The sequence below is a fragment of the Erpetoichthys calabaricus genome, chromosome 12 (assembly GCF_900747795.2).
Source record: "Erpetoichthys calabaricus chromosome 12, fErpCal1.3, whole genome shotgun sequence".
Classification (NCBI taxonomy): domain Eukaryota; kingdom Metazoa; phylum Chordata; class Cladistia; order Polypteriformes; family Polypteridae; genus Erpetoichthys; species Erpetoichthys calabaricus.
This window is the reverse complement of record NC_041405.2, coordinates 49927161-49946202: the sequence shown is the minus strand read 5'-3', so window position 1 is coordinate 49946202 and position 19042 is coordinate 49927161. Positions and strand designations below refer to the sequence as shown.

Genomic DNA, 19042 nt, shown 5'->3' with positions numbered 1-19042 from the left:
ATTTACCACAGGTGGACTCCAATTAAGCTGCAGAAGCATCTCAAGGATGATCAGGGGAAACAAGATGCACCAGAGCTCAATTTTGAGCTTCATGGCAAAGGCTGTGAATACTTATGTACATGTGCTTTCTCAGTTTTTTTATTTTTAATAAATTTGCAAAAACCTCAAGTAAACTTTTTTCACGTTGTCATTATGGGGTGTTGTGTGTAGAATTCTGAGGATAAAAATGAATTTAATCCATTTTGGAATAAGGCTGTAACATAACAAAATGTGGAAAAGTGATGCGCTGTCAATACTTTCCGGATGCACTATATATATATATATATATATATTATATATATATATATATATATATATATATATATATATATATATATATAAATATATATAATATATTCTGGAAGCCTTTGAAAGTATCCTGACCTTGCACTATTCCTCTACACGGTTCAGCAAGCAAACCGAGCCACAACTAAAGCACAGAGAGCATACCACCAAGAAATGGCCAGTGGCTTCACCTACAGTATGTGCACTAAGAGTACATAGGTAGCAATTCCACTTAAGGGTAAATCACATACTCGAGGAATTAAGGTGAAATGCAGTTAATACTGGAAACACTTCTTTACTCAGGGAGTCTGCATAAATTACTACATCATGTAGTTGAATCAGAATCCTTGACACATTAAAAATTATCTGGATGAGATATTGGAATGGCTTAGCTATTAGCTAAACAAATGTCTTGATGGACTGAATGGTCTCCTCTTGTTTATCACATTTCTTGTGCTCTGTGTAATTACAATAAGCATGAATGTTTTTTTTTCTATAGTCACTTGTGCAAACCTAACTGGTTTAATTTCATGGTTGTTATTTGTTTGTTTCTTTTTTTTCAGAACAAAGAGCAGCTATATAACTATAGGTACTGCATTTCACTGTGTTTTGTATTTCATGCCCATAAACATATGTTTAGTACAACTGAGTATAATTCAAAGCCCTGTACATATATTAAAGTAGCAACATTTTCAAATACTAGAAATCATACTTTCCTACTTTCAGTACCTTTAGTCATATAATTAATGAAGCTCTTTGTTGTTGTTCATCTGCTGCTTTATACATTCCAGTCTTTAGCTTGGCTGTGTGACTTTCCCGGCAGTTACTGATACTAAGCTTGTCTGTGTTCTCTTTAGAGTGAATTCCTTTCGCAGTTCATTGGATCCCAGTTTTACACCTAATATTGAAATGTTCCATTGTAGCAGTTTCCCCTGCTGTCACCAAAATCATTATCATGTCTCTGCCTACTAGAAAATGACTGTCATCCTTCACACTGCCTGTTAATGAAACCTCTTTGGAAAATGCAGAGCCTTGATCTTACAGTTATGTCTATTTATTGACCCATTTCCAAATTCCCCTATCTGTCCAAGGTACTGGAGAAGGTTGTTGCCCCATGGCTGAAAGCCCATCTAGATTCTCATAGATTATATGAAGTCTTTCAGTCTGATTTACTGTAGTAGTGAGCTGACTTTAATGAGTGGTTTTAATTGCCTTCTTTTGGCTGCCTACTGTAGGCCTCTGATCTTCTTTGTACAGCTCAGATCTGAATGTTGCCCTTAATACTCTTAACCATAAGATCACCAGGGCCAAAAGCAGTAAGGATTCTCTGGTGCTGGTCTTGGAATGGTTTTGCTGCTGGGGTACCTTGAACATCTATTTGGCCCATGATCAGTTTTTTCATATTTTCAAAAAGGCTCGCAGTCTGGAGCTTTAGTTTGGGTCAGTACTTTGCTGAACCACCTTTAAAACTTACAAACAGTTGGTGATCTGATTTGGTAAGTCTTTATTAAACTTTGAATCCTGAGACAGGAGTCAGGACCATAATGAAAGAGGGTGTGAAACCTCCTAAAGTCTCCACTAGCCAGGCCAGGCTTCTAGTGTCTGCTAGGAATAGCCCTAACCCCAAAGAGCTTAAAGCCCAACTTTACTGGCCTGCTTTGGCCTACACATGTCTAAGGGAGTGTTAGATTCAAAAGTAATTTTAATGTCCCACAATTCCAAAAGTACCTATCAAAGGGAAGGAAGAACTGAAGGAAACCTTTCGCCTATGAAAACAGTTCACCAAATAATCCTTATATATTAAGTAATAAAGAAAAATATAACAAAACACTCCAAAGGAGCTAAGCAATTCTAGGTGAACAAGTCTGAAAGGGTAATCCAAATCAGATTTCCAAGAAACAGAACAAAAGGAAACCAGCAAATCCAATAAGAAAATGATTCTCCCAGTGACTCCACAAGACTTCACTGTGCCACTCCTGAGCTCTCTTTCTCACTGACTTAAGTAGCCAGAGGGGAGTCCTGGGAGTGGTGATGTCAGAGTGGTCTCTTCTCTTCAGTACCACCCACAAAGCACAAGAAACACGATTGAATGTCACACAACACATAGAAAAGCAATATTACACCAAAAATAAACTTAAGCCAGGGCAATAACCCTGGCTAAACCATAACTTGTCCTTGCAAAATCACTCCGTTGCTATCAGGTTTGTTGAGGAGCAATAATGGATGCCAGTGTTGATATCTTTATAACATATTTTCAGTTGAATTAAGGTCAGAGCTCTGAATGGGCCATTGATATATGTATATGTTTCCTTCATTTTAAGCCATTCCAGTGTACTGGTGTGACATACAATTATTCCCTAATTTAAATTTTTGGCCCATTCACCTTTCTGTCAGGCCAAATAAGATTTCTAGTTGTGGCTGCTGACAGTCATCTTTATAACCTGATACCCCATCACCTCTATACTAAACAATAGTTATGGTTTCTCCTAGTGGGAATGCAGCATTTAATTTGTGAAAACATACCACATAGCATTCAGGACAAAATGTTTTGAGCCTCAAAGACCACAACATCCTTTGCTACCAATCTACAATATCTTCTAGGCTACACTTTCCAAACAGTTTTTGAACGAGGATCTGTTTGTTTTCCAATCTGTTCATCTCTCTAGCCAGTCTCTTGTAAAGACCTTTCTTGTAGTAAGCCAGGGAGATATAATCGATCCATAAACATCATCACTAACTACACCTACCTTGTTTATTTTCATCTGTTAAAGTGAGAATAATAAACAAACAACACATAATTTCCAAATAAACATTTATGGCATGAAAAAAAAAATCAGTCACCAATATAGCCACCCTTCTTTTCAATAACAGCAGTAAGCCTTCCATTCATGGAATCTGTTAGTTTCTTGATCTGTTGCCGATCTACTTTTTGTGCAGCAGCAACCACAGCCTCCCAGACACTGTTCAGAGAGGTGTACTGTTTACCTTCCCTGTAAATCTCCTGTTAAAGAAGGGCCCACAAGTTCTCAATAGGGTTTAGGTTAGGTGAGGAAAGGGGCCATGTCATTATTCTGTCATCTTTAAGGTCTTTACTGGCTAGCCACGCAGTGGAGTACTTTCATGCATGTGATGGAGCATTGTCCTGCATAAAAATCATGGTCCTCTTGAAAGATGCTGACTTTTTCCTGTACCACTGCTTGAAGAAAATGTCTTCTAAAAACTGCCAGTAGGTCCAACTAGCTCATCTTTAATAATACCAGCCCATAACAGTACCCCACCTCCACCTTCCTGGCGTCTGAGTCAAAGTGGAGCTCTGTGCCCGTTACTGATCCAACCACAGGCCCATCCATCTGGTCCATCAAGTGTCACTGTCATCAGCCCATAAAACCTTTGAAAAATCTGTCTTCAGATACTCCTTGGCCCAGTCTTGACGTTCCAGTTTATGTGTCTTGTTCAGTGGTGGTCGGGTTTCAGCTTTCCTTACCTTGGCCATGTCTCTGAGCACTGAGCACCTTGTACTTCTAGGCACTACAGGTAGGTTGCAGCTCTGGAATATGACAGCACTAGAGGATAACCGGTTCCTGGTTGCTTCATGTTTGATTCTTCTGCCCTGTGCAAGCTCCTTCCCCGAGTCCTTCCATTACGAAGGCATCCCGGCTGGGTAAGAGTCCCGGCTGTCCATCACACTGTCCACTGTCACTGCGTGTTCAAGTAACTTTTTTTATGTATGTGAATATGTAAATTGTCACTCTATATTTCTGTGCCTACTTGTTTTTGAGTAGAACACACTCCCTCAGGAACTTGTTTATATACATATCTTGTACAGATTATTTATGAGCGAAGGGGTGTGACAAAAGTAAAGCAATGCCAAGGTTGTATATCTGTACACTTTTGCCTGCTGTTATATGTTATGTGTTCATGTCCTCCTTCCAGTATACGTGTTTGTGTGCTTCTGTAAACTGGTGCATATTTGGCTACTAGCCTCTGCATTTGTATATGTCTGTAAGACCCTAATATCTGTACAGAATATACACCTATCCACAGGTGTGTGACTGGCCTACATAAATATGTGTAAGTGCTAGGACACCTTGCCATTTTTAACAGATGCAGCGTCTCATTTAAGAACCAGTGCAGGTCGATTCCAGACAAGCTAATGGAGGCAGCGATTGCCATGGCTTCATGCATATGAAGCACATCGTGGTTGAACACACTGTGGGAAACCCAACAGTAGGGGTCCACGGACTATTGAAAGTGTCTTGTCTGCACACCATGGATAACAGCTCTCTTAATGGGCTCATCTTTTTATCAGTGCCGCCCCGATCATCTCAGCAGCTATCTCTCAATAACAATCCACGCATTAAGAGCTCATTTTCCCCAGAGGTGTTCTGGGAAGCCTATGGCTATGATGCCAGGTCTCTATGCTCCCCGGTCTGACATGATACACATTTGTAACAATGACACACTTCTCCAGGTTTTCATGGGCCTGTCAGCTTAACCTCATGCTGGTGTAATACTGTTATTTTAACAAGACAAAGTGCAACTGGTATTATGAGGTGCTCTTGGCCACATTAGTCTTCTACCCTTATTAAGTGAACATGTCAGGCAGTGACTGTTATTGGGTATGTCTCATATTGGCTTTTTTGTCTTTTCTGAAGGCTCTAGCAGCTTGCCTATAAATGGTGCTGAACCAGAAGTTGGCACACAGTCTAGCCCCATCCCTCTGCAAAGGACGAAGCTATCAAACTGCAGTCCCCGGATCAGTGAGGGTGAGGAAGGGATTAGGGCTGCCCAACTGTTAAGAATGACACCACGCACTGAGCAGCACTCAGACTCTGAAGTAGCAAAGTTGGTGTCACGGATCCAGGATACAGCCAATGGGGAAGGGAGCAATAACACTGGTGGCAGCTCATGGACATCGCCCTCTGGGATAAGGCAGCCAGCGCAGCGCAACATAGCCATTAGCAGAGACGGTAAGTGTATACTCTAGACCAAATAATGGCAAAAAAAGAGTCACATTAATAAATAGAGACCGTAAGAGAAATCTACAGTATGTGTCCTTCACAATTGGAGCTATAGGACTGTCTTTAGATGACAGCAAAGGGATTAAGGTTTATTGGGAAAAATGACACATGTACTTTGAAGCAATATCAGCAAAATTAATTTTGTTCTTCTACAAAGGGGATGGTGTGACAAAAAACAAGTTACCAGGAGAGAAGCCAGTTATCACAAGACCTCCAATGAGACCCCCTGATCCCCCAAACAGATCCCCGGCTTCCCAGAAACCAGCATGCCCAGAAACAACAGAGGAGATTCCTTCTTCTTCTTAGTAAGTATCTCACTAAGGCCCCCTTTACTCCTTGCATTAACATGAACATTTTTAACTGATTGTATCTGAACATAATTTAGCCTCATTACACTTAAACCTGCCATTAAAATGCATCTGCCATCTCCACATCATGTCAGGACTGACACTCAATTTCACCTTCAGATCAACCTTCTACTTATGTATTTGGTGCATGTGGATAGAAAACACATTTGTATTTATGCTTGTGTTAAATGTGGTCACTAGCCATTTCTGTCCACTTCCAGGTTTTAGTGGCCTTTACACCGGTACATTTACAGCAGATTTTGATGTGGTCACGTGGTACCCAATCATGAGTAGTTCACCAAAAATGCATGTTAATGCGAGTGAAATGGACCTGAGACTCAAATGCACACACATTGTAATATTGTATTGAGGACAAGTCTCCACAAGAAGAGATTGGTCAAACAAGCCTAAAATTAACAAATAGTAAACACAAGAGGGTAGGAAAAAAGGAGTAATCTGAAATCACAAGTAAACAAAAAATTAATAAAGCATTGGTGCCTCATTGCCTACTTCGTGGAGTGGATTACATAACTGTTCACCTTCAAAATGACTTGATAGCACTGTTCTATACAGCTCTAGTTTGTCTCCTTCTCTAATCAACCCAGGGTACCAGCTAATGTTCACCAGTATTAACATTTGGGGCAATTTTGAATTCTGGGGATGTCTTGTTGATGTTCTTAACATATTGTCCTATTTTTTGATCACCAATTCTCCGATCCTATTATATCTGGGATATGTTTAAATGGCTAGGACATCTGTAGCATGGTATTGTGTATTTCTTAATTGTTACATATTACTGAACTGCTTTTAAAAATATCATTCAAAATGTTTATAATGATAATGCTTCTGGGCTCCCTGCCCTTTACTATATATTTCCCTAGGAGTGTTGCCGTGCCACTCTGCCATGGTATTTCCCTAAGATTTGCCTTTCGAGGCATCAGTTATATACCCTGGGGTAAGGTCGTTCTTGTAGCGCACTCTTAAATGCACTAGCCACTTCTTCCTCTGGCAGTCTCAGACTATGTATCTGTTCAAATTGACTTGTGCATGTGTGTCTGTGACCTTTAACCATGCATTAGACTTCACGCTTCCTGCCATGTCTGAAATGTCTAGACTTGATGGGTCAGTGTCTTTAGTGCAAGTATATTAGTGATCAGTCCTTAAGCACAGCATGCTGAACACTTTGTTCTGATCTTATTTTGACTTTTTTTTTCTCCTCATCTTTTCAAGTTGTAGACAGGCTGCACAGGCTCTAAGTTGACCAAATCAATTTGATATAGTGTATATATGCCGTCTGCTGTGTTGTGTAATTGTGGCTATTAGCCTGGGACATCATTACATCTTAATCTGTCCTGCAATAAACATTGTAAATTATCACTTGACCTCTCAAATATTTTCCTGTTTTAATTTCCTAGTGTTGCATCCAAAGCAAAGTTTTTTGAAAATGCTTCAAGGCAGTCTGGGAGGTAAGTTTGCACATTTCTGTACACTCCTCTTTAATTGTAGAATATCTTTGATTTTACACCCACACAACCAAGTATGCATTCAGTAAAACACCCTGTCGCAGCATCTGGAAAAAAAAAGGACATTTCTGCATACTCTTGGGTAAGATGGTATTCAGCCAACCTTCCTAGATATATGTCCACTGTAGCATTAAACCCACCTAATTTAGAATGTGTAAACAGAAGTATCTCAGCAATACATGAGCAAAGCAGAAACAGCATGTAGCTGAATGTAACTGGTCAGCCATAGCTTTGCTTATAGTGCTTTCCTTGTTAAACTCTTGGCATTCTTTTCACCAGTGAAGCATCACAGTCTCTTTACCCTCAGTGTAGGCATGCTTATAGTTGAATAGGAAAGCTCTGCAGCTACTCATGTTTATGCTGTTTCTAGTTAAACTATCCAACTGTGTACACTTCTGCTTAACACTGGATCCAGTACAGCATCAACTTTATATTAACCATTCAGTCTAGATTTTACCTTATGAAAGAAGTTCAAGTTTACTGTTATTTGTGTACTAGTCCTACAGAATAAGATGATGCAAATAACAGACAGTGAATGCAACATATTAAATAAACACCAGACAATACACTTGAGAAACAGAATCATGTATAGTAATACAGCTAATTAGTTATGAGCAACTGTTGAATTACCCTTTAACAGAAGGATAAAAACTGTTCCTTAATCCACTGGTGTGAGTACTTATTGTCATACTGTATGTTGTTTGTCAGAATGGAGGAGCAAACTTTAATTTTAGCTGATGCTAAGAGTCATGGTCTTAGTCTACTTATAATGCATCAAGTTCAATATTATAGCCATGCCACTATCCCCACATCCCCATTTAAAATCAGTTCCTCTAGAATTATTTCAGTAAAATATGTGTGTGTGCAGATATAACTGAACTCGATTTCACTACAGTTGGCATGACAGTTCTATGCCTGATTAGCATAAATTACATCCATTTTAACGCATTGTCTGTGTATCTATATCAGCTAGACTGTAAAGTGAAGCATTTCTGCTGCATACTTACCTCATATGGGTTAAACTGTGTCCAATACAACACTAGGTCTCAGCATGCACAGAGCTTAAAATTTTGTGAAGTTCACGTCCTGTGTGGGTACAAACACTGCTTATATATACAGTACATATCACCAAGACTGCATCCAGTGAAGCATTAATTGTAATATACTTACATTGTACCAATATCAAAAGTACTGCAGTATTAAAGATGATTTTTCTCCCAATTAGAATGCATCACTTTAAATAGCTGTAAATCTGGTTAAGCATCATAGCTCTACTGCCACAGCACAATTGCAATATCTGTTAAAAGCACTGATTTAACTGAGTGCTTGTAGTTGACATGACATCTGCTCTGAATGGATTATGCCATGGTAGACATTTCATTTGTGCATCTGGTTAATTATCAGGTCAGGTCAGGTTGGGGAGCATACACTGGTGCTGGGTGTTGCTGCACCCAACACACAACAAAACACCTCATGATCTCATGTGGCAACCCCCCAGGCAGACACATGTTCCAGTCCTACCCTCCAGAAATGACCATCTATCTGCCGCAGCAAGGTGTTACGTGGGTGTCCCCTTAGCCTGGTCCATTCGCTAGGGCCTTCCACAATAAGGATCCTACGAGCCAGATCACCCTCAGGGAATCGCATAGTGCCACAACTGACTGTCCCTCACAATACAGGTAATGTGCCTCATTCGGGACTTCATTAGCTACCGCTTGTTCAACACAAACCAGCAGTACCCAAGGATTCTCTGAAGAGACACAGTACAGAATGAGTCCAGTCTTTGCCTCAGATCACTGGATAGCGTCCATGTCTCGCAACGATATAGCAAAACAGAAAGCACCAGGCCTCTAAACACTTGGACCTTCATCCTTTTGCAGAGATATCATTAGCACCACACACCCATTTCAAGCGACCTCATGACCCCCATGCTCTCCCAATCCATCTACTGACTTCATAGGAAGAGTCACCGAAATCATGAATGTCACTGCCAAGTTAAGTAAACCTTTTGACAAGGTCTTTATTTTCTCCACAGACAGACACACTGTCGATGACTGTGCCCAAGAGGTCATTAAAGGCCTAGATCTCGATTTTTATCCAGTACACTCACAAGCCCAGAATCTCAGACTCCTTGAGAGCCCCGATCAGAGCCTCCATTGACTCTGTGAAGATCACAACATCATCATCAAAGTCGACATCAGTGAATCTTTCTTCACCAGCAGATGCCACAGCTGCTAGACCCCACGACCCTGCCCAACACCCAGTCCATGAAGCATTGAACAGAGTAGGAGCAAAAAGACACCCTGACGAACCCCAGAATCAACTGGGAAAAGTGCAGAGGTTCTGCCTTGACTCTGCACAGCACTCACAGTACCAGTGTACAGGCTGGCCATTATATCCAGCAACCTTGGGGGGGAATCCCGCAAAGTCTCAGGATGTACCACAGAGCAGCTCAATCAACTGAGTTGAATGCTTTGCGAAAATCAACAAAGATTGCATAGAAATTCTGCTAAAATTCATTTTTGCACTTGATGAGAACCCTCACTGCCAGGATGCGGTCAATGGTACGCTTCTTAGGCGTAAAACCAGACTGCTCTGGTCGTTGGTAGGTGAACAAGTGATCCCAGATCTTATTGAGTGTGACCTTAACAAGTACCTTATACCCTCAGCTGGTTCACCACCTGTATAATCTCACTGAGAGTGGGTGGTTCAAGAACCGTGGACCCAGATATGTCCAGTGTCCTAGTCAGAGGTTCAGCTTTAAACAACTGCTCAAAGTTGCCAGCCCAGTGGGTCATAAGTGAGGTGTCATTCGTAAGGACCGTTCAGTCTCCTGCCCTGACTGCATCTTCCCAAGGAACAGATTTGGATATGCTTAATGCTTCGATTCCTCTGTAAGTAGGACATGGGTCACTAGACCATAGATGGTGTGTCACTTGTTCATGGAGACCAACACGATTCTCATATCCAGCCCCATCAGTTCTAGTGGTCAAACTAAAGTCACCCATGACCACAGTAGTGTCATCTTGCAGGGACCTAGCAACCACTGAGCGAAATTGTAAATAAAATGGCTCCTTCGCTGACACATCACTTACCATGGTCGGCGCATACATTAAAACAACAGATAAAGCACACAGAGAGTGCCTTAATCTGAGTCCCATAATACACATGTTGAAAGGAGTGACATTGGACACCTTCGGAAGGAGCCGATCCACCACCGCAACAGCTAGTTCCTAATTGTGACAGCCATCAGAGCAATCAGACCAATAAAAGGTGTATCCAGTCCCAGGTCTGCGCGCCTCAGAGAGTGCCACCAGTGAAATGCGGTGTTTACGAAGCTCCTCCTACAGCAGAGGAAGATGCTCATCATGCCAGAGAGACAAGTCGTTCCACGCGCCTTCCCAGAAGGGCTGCCTCAAATTGGGACCCAAGTGCTACCGTGCAGCAGGCAACACCTCAGCACCACACCAGTTCAGATCCCCAAGAGGCCTGACCCCATTAGCTTTTCTCTTTCGACTATAACAGGGATGAGGTTCCCGAGAACTTTCCTTCATCCCTTTCATAATGCAAGCAGCCTTCCTATGGCGACTGAAGCAGAGCTACTCCCACGGAGAGCAGAAAGGAGTCCTGTCTGCCATTTCAGATATGCATGAAGTTTTTACCATGGCTGGAGTACCAATCGTGCCACCAACCCACAACTTTTCACTTGCAGGGCTAGATGCAGTTTAACGTCATACTCGGGGCATGGTTAAATGTCCCTTGCTTTAAATCCCATTCAGTCTGCTATTGCACCTAATGAAATATCAGTGCTGTGTGTAAGCACAATTTAACTGTATAAAGTTCATCTTGCATCCCCATCTCATTATGTATAAGCTCTGTACTCCTGATGCTGTTCTTGCATTCTGGCCGTATAGTTAGAATATATCCAATTTCACATTTCTCCTTAGCACTGTCAAAACCTACACAGCATCATTTTAGATGTTTAGTACTCCATCTTTGTCCACAGATGAAACAGATAGCAACCAGTATGATTATTTCATCTCTTTATGAACTTGAAAGAAGGCAGTTATCTCAACAGATATTTGTACAAATTCTGTTGCATCCATTGAAAGAGCATAGTCACATAAGAGAGACATGCTTTTAAATGGTTCAAGGGAGAGGTGCAAGACAGCAGGCTCCTTCATGAAACTGTTCAAAGCTGCTATCCTGTCTCCCGTAATGATCTGTGATAGCAGTTTGTGTTTACAGTGAGTGCAGTGAGAAAGGGAAGCTACTGGGGATGTGAGAATCAGACTCTCTTGACTTCCTAAATACATGGAGCAGGCTCAGGGAGCACATGGAAGTCTGAGACTGCAGCCAGCAAGTAAGCAAAATTTTACCATGTGAGATTGTCTGAGAGAATTTAGTTCCTTTAAACATCAAAGGACCCCAGAGAGTCAGGAGCATCCTGATGTGTCGGCTCTCGTGATAAAACACTTTGGGGTTTAAATCTATCTGCCTTTTTACCTAAAAGGATAAACAAATCAGCGATTCCTTTTGGTGTCCCTCAGCGGCGAAGAGCAAACAATGCGGCGTGCTGCATGGCTGCTCTTAATAATTCATGTTGACAGAGCTGTCAGGCACATGCAGCGCTGTGCTATCAATTAGTTATGTTGGGCGCTGTGTAGGGGAGACCTTGCTGTGTGGCCCGGCTGGACATGGCCCTCTGTTAACCTAGAAGTGCTGCTGCTCCACCATGTCTTCAATTGCTCCCCTCCTTGTAGTTTTCTTCCTTAGCATACTGTGATTTGTTGGAGGGATCCATTACTTGTTAAAAAATTGTTTCATGGTACTTGGCAGTTTGCTTGGGCTGCCGTTCCAAGTTAGACTGCATCTCTATTGCAAATGTACAAGATATTCACCAGGATGCAGACCTCACTTTATTGAAGACATCTTTTTGGAATGAGTTTGGATGTTCCTATAGCACTACTTACAGTAGATGTCTGTGAGGCATAACTTGCATCTTCACATATACTGTACAAATAATCAAATTAGGTGAGTAGAAATGGGAGATGCAGGCCCTCATGGGGATAATGAGGGAAGCTTTGTTGAACTACTTAAATTTGAAGCACCCATAAAATTTAGGGCCTAAAAATGGATTTGAGTGCAAGTCAGTGTGAACTTGCCTTAAGTCAAGTAGGGTGTATCCCAATGTCCTGGCTAAATTGCCCACCACGGCCTGGTCATTCTGGCCCCCTAATCATTCCCTGTCTCTGATTGGCTAACTACGTCTCAACAGCTAATATGTGGTGAGCATACTGGCACATAAGGCGCTATATAGGCGCCTGACCCGGCACAGATTCACACTGAGGCACGTGTAAAAGCACAAAGACTTTTTTATTTTTCTTCACCTGTGGGGCACATCTTCCCCGTGAACCCCACAGGCAATACACAGTCCTAAAGCACCACCAGGCAACCTCTTCCTCCCGATTCTGGCCCTTGAGTAGTGGCTGCAGGCTCTTTTTGTAGCCCTCCCGGAAGTGCTACAGGTGGTAATTGGCTTAATTAGGCTGCACTTTCGGGTGTGGCTGCATTCCAGCCCACAGAGGCTCATTAAGCCATGCAGCTCCTCCGGGTGGTGGCCACGGAGCCAAACAGGTCTGAGTCCTGAAGTCCCACACCTGTGGCCCCGATGTAACCCAGGAGGGCTGCCACCACGCATTCCGGGGGACATAGAGTGCATCCCATGGCTGATTCCCCAGATCCAGTGTTGAAGGGGCGTCCCAACCGGGTCTCGTCACAATATATATATATTTTTTTACCCAACTTAGTTTTCTAATTTCTATATTGTTCCCAAAACACAGAACTTGGGAAGTAACACATCACTTAATTAGCCCAGGAGTCCAATTAAAAACAGAAGCTGGTTGGAACAAAAACCTGCAGCCACAGGGGGTCCCCAGGACCGAGGTTGGGAAACACTGGTCTAGATCACAGTTTGCAGCATGAACCTACTCTAGTTCTTGGGTAAGATAGGTCACTTTAGCTGATCCCCAGTATGTACCATCCACATCACCCTCAGCCAGTCATCCATCCTTCCATCCATCCATCTCTCTGTCTGATTCCTTCAGTCTCCCTTCTCTGCTAAATCACATAGATAATCTCTGTGAAACTCCATACTTTTTCCTCAGGTAGGATACACTGCAGATTTGCTACATAGTGTGACTTGTTTCATATTAGTTTGCCATATTTATATATCCATGATAAACAGCAGTATGGTTACTTTAAAATAGACATATATAAACAAAAGGCCGTTGTGTGTGTCAGTATGGAACAGTCCGCTCTGCTCACACTCAACCATAGCCACTAGATGCCGAATGCATGTGCTTTGAAATGTTTTCTGCATTTGCATGCACCTCACTTCTGACTACGAAAGACCTGTGTGCAGAAAATGGCGTCGCGCAAGAACATATGAAGTGACACAATGTTGAACTGAAGCAATCACCGCAACTTAGCAGTATGCAAGTGAAACATCACAGCAATGGAGGGCACTAAAAACATTGTCTATCTGGAGGTATTTTCACAAGACAAAGATTAATAGGACTCATATGCCAGTGATACGGCTAAGATATGGTATCACCAGTGGGGCAGCTAGCACGGGTGGGTCCATGTCCTCTGCACTGGGTAATTCTTAAGACTTAGCTGATGCCTCTCCAAGTCCATATCCTTTTTTAAAAATGTGCTCTCCATGCTGTGTTTTCAGATGTTTTTTCTAAAATGGGTTAATTCTGTTAGGCATAAGTGGTTTGCCAGCCAGCAGCACGTGGCCATTTCTGCGAAGCGGCATTCCATCATATTGCAGTGCTTGTTCATGGACCAGATGTGGAGTAAATCAAACGGCCAAAAGCAGAAGGAATACAAAGAGCACCTGAACTCAGCAAACCAGAAATGATGGTCACAGGCGTGTGCTATGACTGTCCACAACTCATAATATTAAGTAAATAAAGCCAATGACCAGATATGGATTTCATGACAATCATATGTCAACATTTTAAAAACACCACTTTTCCCTTATCCACGCTGCCACACAAGGCCAGCTTTTTCAAGTTTATACACTTTGGAGAACATTTTTGAAAGATTTATTTTCGGTTGGTACTGTATATACGCTGTTTTAATGCAGATGAAATGCAGAAACAAATTAAAGAAAGAAGATTGCATTTTTTCAATAATAGCTCATATGAGGAGTTGTCTGAAAACTCTTGATTGTATCTAGCTATGATTTTGGAAGTATTCGGTTTTTAAACATGTGAGAGCTGCCAGCAAGCCAAAAAACTGAAGGTATTCTCGAATTTGTTAGGCAGTGGGAAGTCAATTCATGGAGATCAAGCAGTTTCATTCATTTCATTCATTCAGTACATATTGACATTTATATACATATGGGTAAAACATTAGTACAGTACGTCTAACAACTAAGGCACAAGGATGGTTTGTGTGGGCCCAGTCTTACTCTACTCTATGGTCAGATAAACCCACCCTCCAGTATTTCTTTGTCTGGTGTGAATTGATTTCTGGAGGAAATTCCACATTTGATTTTCTAGCTTTAGTTTGAATTATGTTTGGGAATACATTCCTGCAATTTACCCAATACAACCTTAATGCTACTGGCAATAGTGCTGAGAGATCAAGATATGACACACAATGCTTTTTTGCCTATTGCCTGTAAGCCAGGGCACGTATTTGGCACATAGGTCGATTGGTGAGATGAGAAAAACAGCAAACAGAAGGTTTGTGGTTTAAAAATATTTTTTTAATTCTGCATATTTCTTCTGGGGTAGAAGGACAGGATTTGAAACCACTGTTGGCTGCCAAACACATGCTCTTCCCTCCCCTTCAACCATGCTTGGCTCCAAGGCAGAAATGAAACATCGCTGCCCAACCTCCCAACATCTCCTGCAGGCTGTACCAAGTTGGATGTGTGCCTCTTGCTCCTGGCCCTGCTTTGCATTCCACAAGCCTCATTATGTACCTGCTTGGTTCCATTACTGTTGAACCATACTCGGCCGCACGCAAGAAAAACAGTCATTGAAAACAATTAAGAGAATTCTGCGCTCAATAAGCAGGTGCACCTAACCATTGTCACACTTTGATGGCTGATGCACTAATACAAATTGGGCATCAAATTCATATTTTTTGGCCGGGGTCCTTAGTGGAAAGCTGAAGGAAGGTGTCTCTTTGTCATCTGTTTATTTCATAGCAGAAGACAAACCTGAGAAGGGGTAAAGGACTAATGGGACTAAGAAGCACCTTTTTGGCCCAGCCTTATTCTCAGTATGAGTAGTCATTTTAAGAGACAAGATAGTGAGAAGTCAAGCAAAATGACAACTTTTATTGGCTAACTAAAAAGATTACAATATCCAAGCTGTCCAGGCAACTCGAAGATGTATCGTGCCTGAAGAAGGGGCCAGAGTTGCCTGGAAAGCTTGCATATTGTAATCTTTTTAGTTAGCCAATAAAATGTGTCATTTTGCTTGACTTCTCACTACATTTATAATGGCTAACACGGTACAACACCCTAGTACAACAGACATGATAGAAAATGATGAGTGGCACATAAAAGGGCGAGACTGAAGCTGACTTAATCTTCCTCCACACCAGTTAATGCTGTCACCATCACTTTCCCACGCTGACCTACGCTTCTTTTCATTTCAGCGGTTTCATATCTTCTTCATTCACTGGAGCTTCGGCGAGAGATGAGGTAATGTTGTTTTTCTGTGGCACAAATCACTCCTCCTTTACACAGTGATGATAGCATCCTGCTTACCTCTTTTGTGCTTTGTTGTTTTCAGACTTAAAAGAAGAGACTTTTTGGCTGGTAGCTCTTCTCTCATTGCCGCCCAGTTCCTCATGTTCCCTCTGTTGTGCCAGGAGGAGTCAACCCTTCCTGAGGAACCATCTTCCCACTCCAGCTCTCTGTGGCATGGCACTTAAGAGAAATTGCAGCCTTCTCCTTCTGTTTAGAATTCCTCATTGTCACCTGTGGTCCCCATTAAGAGAATATTGCACAGAGGACACTGCTAAAGTGTGGATTTGCTTTTCAGAACTGTACGATCCCAGATCTGTCAGTTTAGTGGCCTCATGTCACTACTCCTTGGTGCCTTTAGTTTTCCAAGTCGAGATATGAGAACTGTGCTAAGATATCTCTTAAGACCCATTCCCAGTAAAGAACTGTTTACTCCTCTGCAGTACACAACTGGCATTTGAAAAGATGTCACTTAACAGCCAGTGGTGATTGTTCTCCATGTGTCGTACAAAGCTGCCTTTCTTCATATTGACGGTGCCATTTTGGTCTCTTTATTGACACTCGACTTTTCTTTGTACCTCTGTGCTCTTTGTTGTCGCATGGACTCCTGTGCTTGCTTTTCTTAACTGTTTATGTCTCCCTTAATGTGAATGTGAGATGTGAAGTGCTCCCGGCCCTCGGACCAGTCACCAGCAGAGCTATTTTTTTTGTGGCCATCACAATTCTTACGTGGCGAACGCTATCACACCACCACTAGTGTGTTAGCAAGGTGTTCCTCCACAAAGAGAGCAGCCCAGACAATCTGGTGTTGTTATGCAAAGGCTTTGTCAAATCTTGGGTGGGGTGAGTGCTTGTCATACCCTACGAATCTGAAGGCTGTCATTTGCCTACTTTTCCTGTGAAGTGCTGCAGCTGGACTGGAGACTTGTTTTTTTACGACCTTTCTCCCCAGGAGTCCCTCTTAAGGCTTAGCTCCCAAGTGCAAGTGCCACTAGCAGCCTTATGACCTGTTTCTTTGTTCCATCCATACAACCTTCTGTAATGTGGACCCCAGTGGAGGCATAGCTGTCAGGCTGTCATGAATGTCCTGTTTTTTTCTTTTTCGCATTGACTGTCACATGTCTCTGTCACAGGCTTGTTGCATGAGCTGTTCTGCCAGAAGTTTCCAGATGTGGTTGCCTCCTCCCCACCCTTCAGCTTTCATTTCCTGATACTTGAACTATCAGCGGTCCAATAATCTGTCCGACTGTTTTCTTTTAATATCTCCTAATGAACATGGGGTGGAGGTAGAGACAGTTCTGTCGGGCTGATGGCCTGTCACCCCAGTGGCATCATTTGGTGAGGAGGGGAAACATGGCTGGAAGGCTGTCACCCATGTTTGTTTTGGTAGCTGCCACTGGCTACATTACTCTGAAGGAGACATGTCGATCATGGTTCACTCACACCTTCACGTTCAGCCTTATTCTGATTGTTCCTTTGGTTACTTGGTAGGAGTACTGCTGGGGGGCTGATAACCTGTCGCTTCCTGCCATCCCTGCAGAGATGCCACTGGCCGACTGTTTACTTGTCCCACTCTCTCAAACCCCAATGCATTTTAAACTAGATGACAGATCTCTCTCTCTCTCTCTCTCTCTCTCTCTCTCTCGTGTTGTCTCATTTCAACATTTCCAGCTGGCTGTCTTGTGCTGCAGTGCCAGAGAGATGTCAAGCTTGTACTACTGGTGTCAGCTTTAGGGGAACGGGGAGTTACAAGCACAAAATGTGACACATGCGCATTTACTTTCCTGCTGGACATATGTTACTTAAAGAAAAAAGTGAATATGTTGCTTTCATAGACGACAGCTGTGTTCTTGTAAGACTGTCTTGTGATGTTGGTATGTTTTTTAATGTTCAGATTGTGGTCTTTTTATCGTATGCTGCTTAGGATGGGTGCTACATGGTGAGTAAGTCCTGTGCCGTTCAGAACTTCCAATAAATACACAATTAACCAGACAGGCCTTCTGTTTTTTTTTTTGTTGGCTTCCTTGTTGTGGGTCCAGCTCATTAGTGGGCAGAGCCGCCCCTTACAATACTAAAACGGATCTGTTTACAGCTCAAACCTCATTTTCTGTAATATGATTTATTCTTTCCTAGGTTTTAATTCTGCACGCATCAGCCAATTTTAGTTAAAAGCTTCACTGTTTAGTGGAGCTGACACTTTTCTAAATTAAAGTTGTTTTTTTTTGTCTTCTTTTAGTAATTTATTTACAGCCATTACATTGACCTTTTTTATAGCATATTTAGTCCAAACTGTAGAATTTCAATGTAGAGTGAGTACAGACAGCTGCCAGCCAGGCCGACTCAATCATGGTACCGTCCATCATTTGGAGCTTGGCTTCTCAGGCGTACCGTGACACATTTATTAAAAATGAAATCGAATAAAAGATTAGTTCTAGTACAGGTATTGTCTGTCACTCAGCTTTGATTGCATATAGTGCCTTTTGTGCACCTTTGGGCTTTTGCTTGTGTATTTCAAAAAAAGGAAAATAGCCTGAGATGATGTTCAGTTCCCAGATGTCTTAGTGTGGGGTCAGTGTTGTTTGGGCAGCCATGGTCTGAAATAGTGTTCAAAGAAATGGACACAACCGTACCAAGTTGCTGAATTGGGTAACGTATGCCACCAGAGCAGCTGGCATGAGCAATGATAGGATGGCTGCATGTGGGTCACAGTATCCTTCTTCCTTAGAAAAATCTTTTCCTGATGGTGTGTGGTATAAAACACCAATGTAGATGTTCTTCTGAGCTCACCTGGCTATAGATATGATGACTAAAAAAGGCCAAGCCATATAACAGTGTTGTCATACTTGTGATATGCTCTGTAGACAGTGACAGTGTCATTCTGGAAGACACCAGTGTCAGAGGACTTTAAACAAAGGCTACTACATTGATAGAACAAGAAGAAGACGACGATGAAGTCGAAGATCACTGTCAAGCTGTAAAGAGTGGTTTCTTCTGACTCAAGCTTGTCAAGCAGTACATGCATCCAAACCCAGCAACATACCGTATACCATT

At 42.2% G+C, this 19042-nt stretch overlaps 1 protein-coding gene across 1 annotated transcript in view; it reads left to right on the top strand.

Annotated features, from left to right (window-relative positions):
* ophn1 (oligophrenin 1) overlaps positions 1-17983 on the top strand; it is a 213061-nt gene extending 195078 nt beyond the window's left edge. Inside the window, exons 20-24 of the mRNA XM_028815498.2 lie at positions 4980-5294; positions 5503-5650; positions 7108-7158; positions 15901-15946; positions 16038-17983. Coding sequence (XP_028671331.1) covers positions 4980-5294; positions 5503-5650; positions 7108-7158; positions 15901-15946; positions 16038-16043 — 566 coding nt within the window. The 3' untranslated portion in view covers positions 16044-17983. The remainder of the gene's footprint in view (positions 1-4979; positions 5295-5502; positions 5651-7107; positions 7159-15900; positions 15947-16037) is intronic.
* The last annotated feature ends 1059 nt before the right edge of the window (positions 17984-19042 follow it).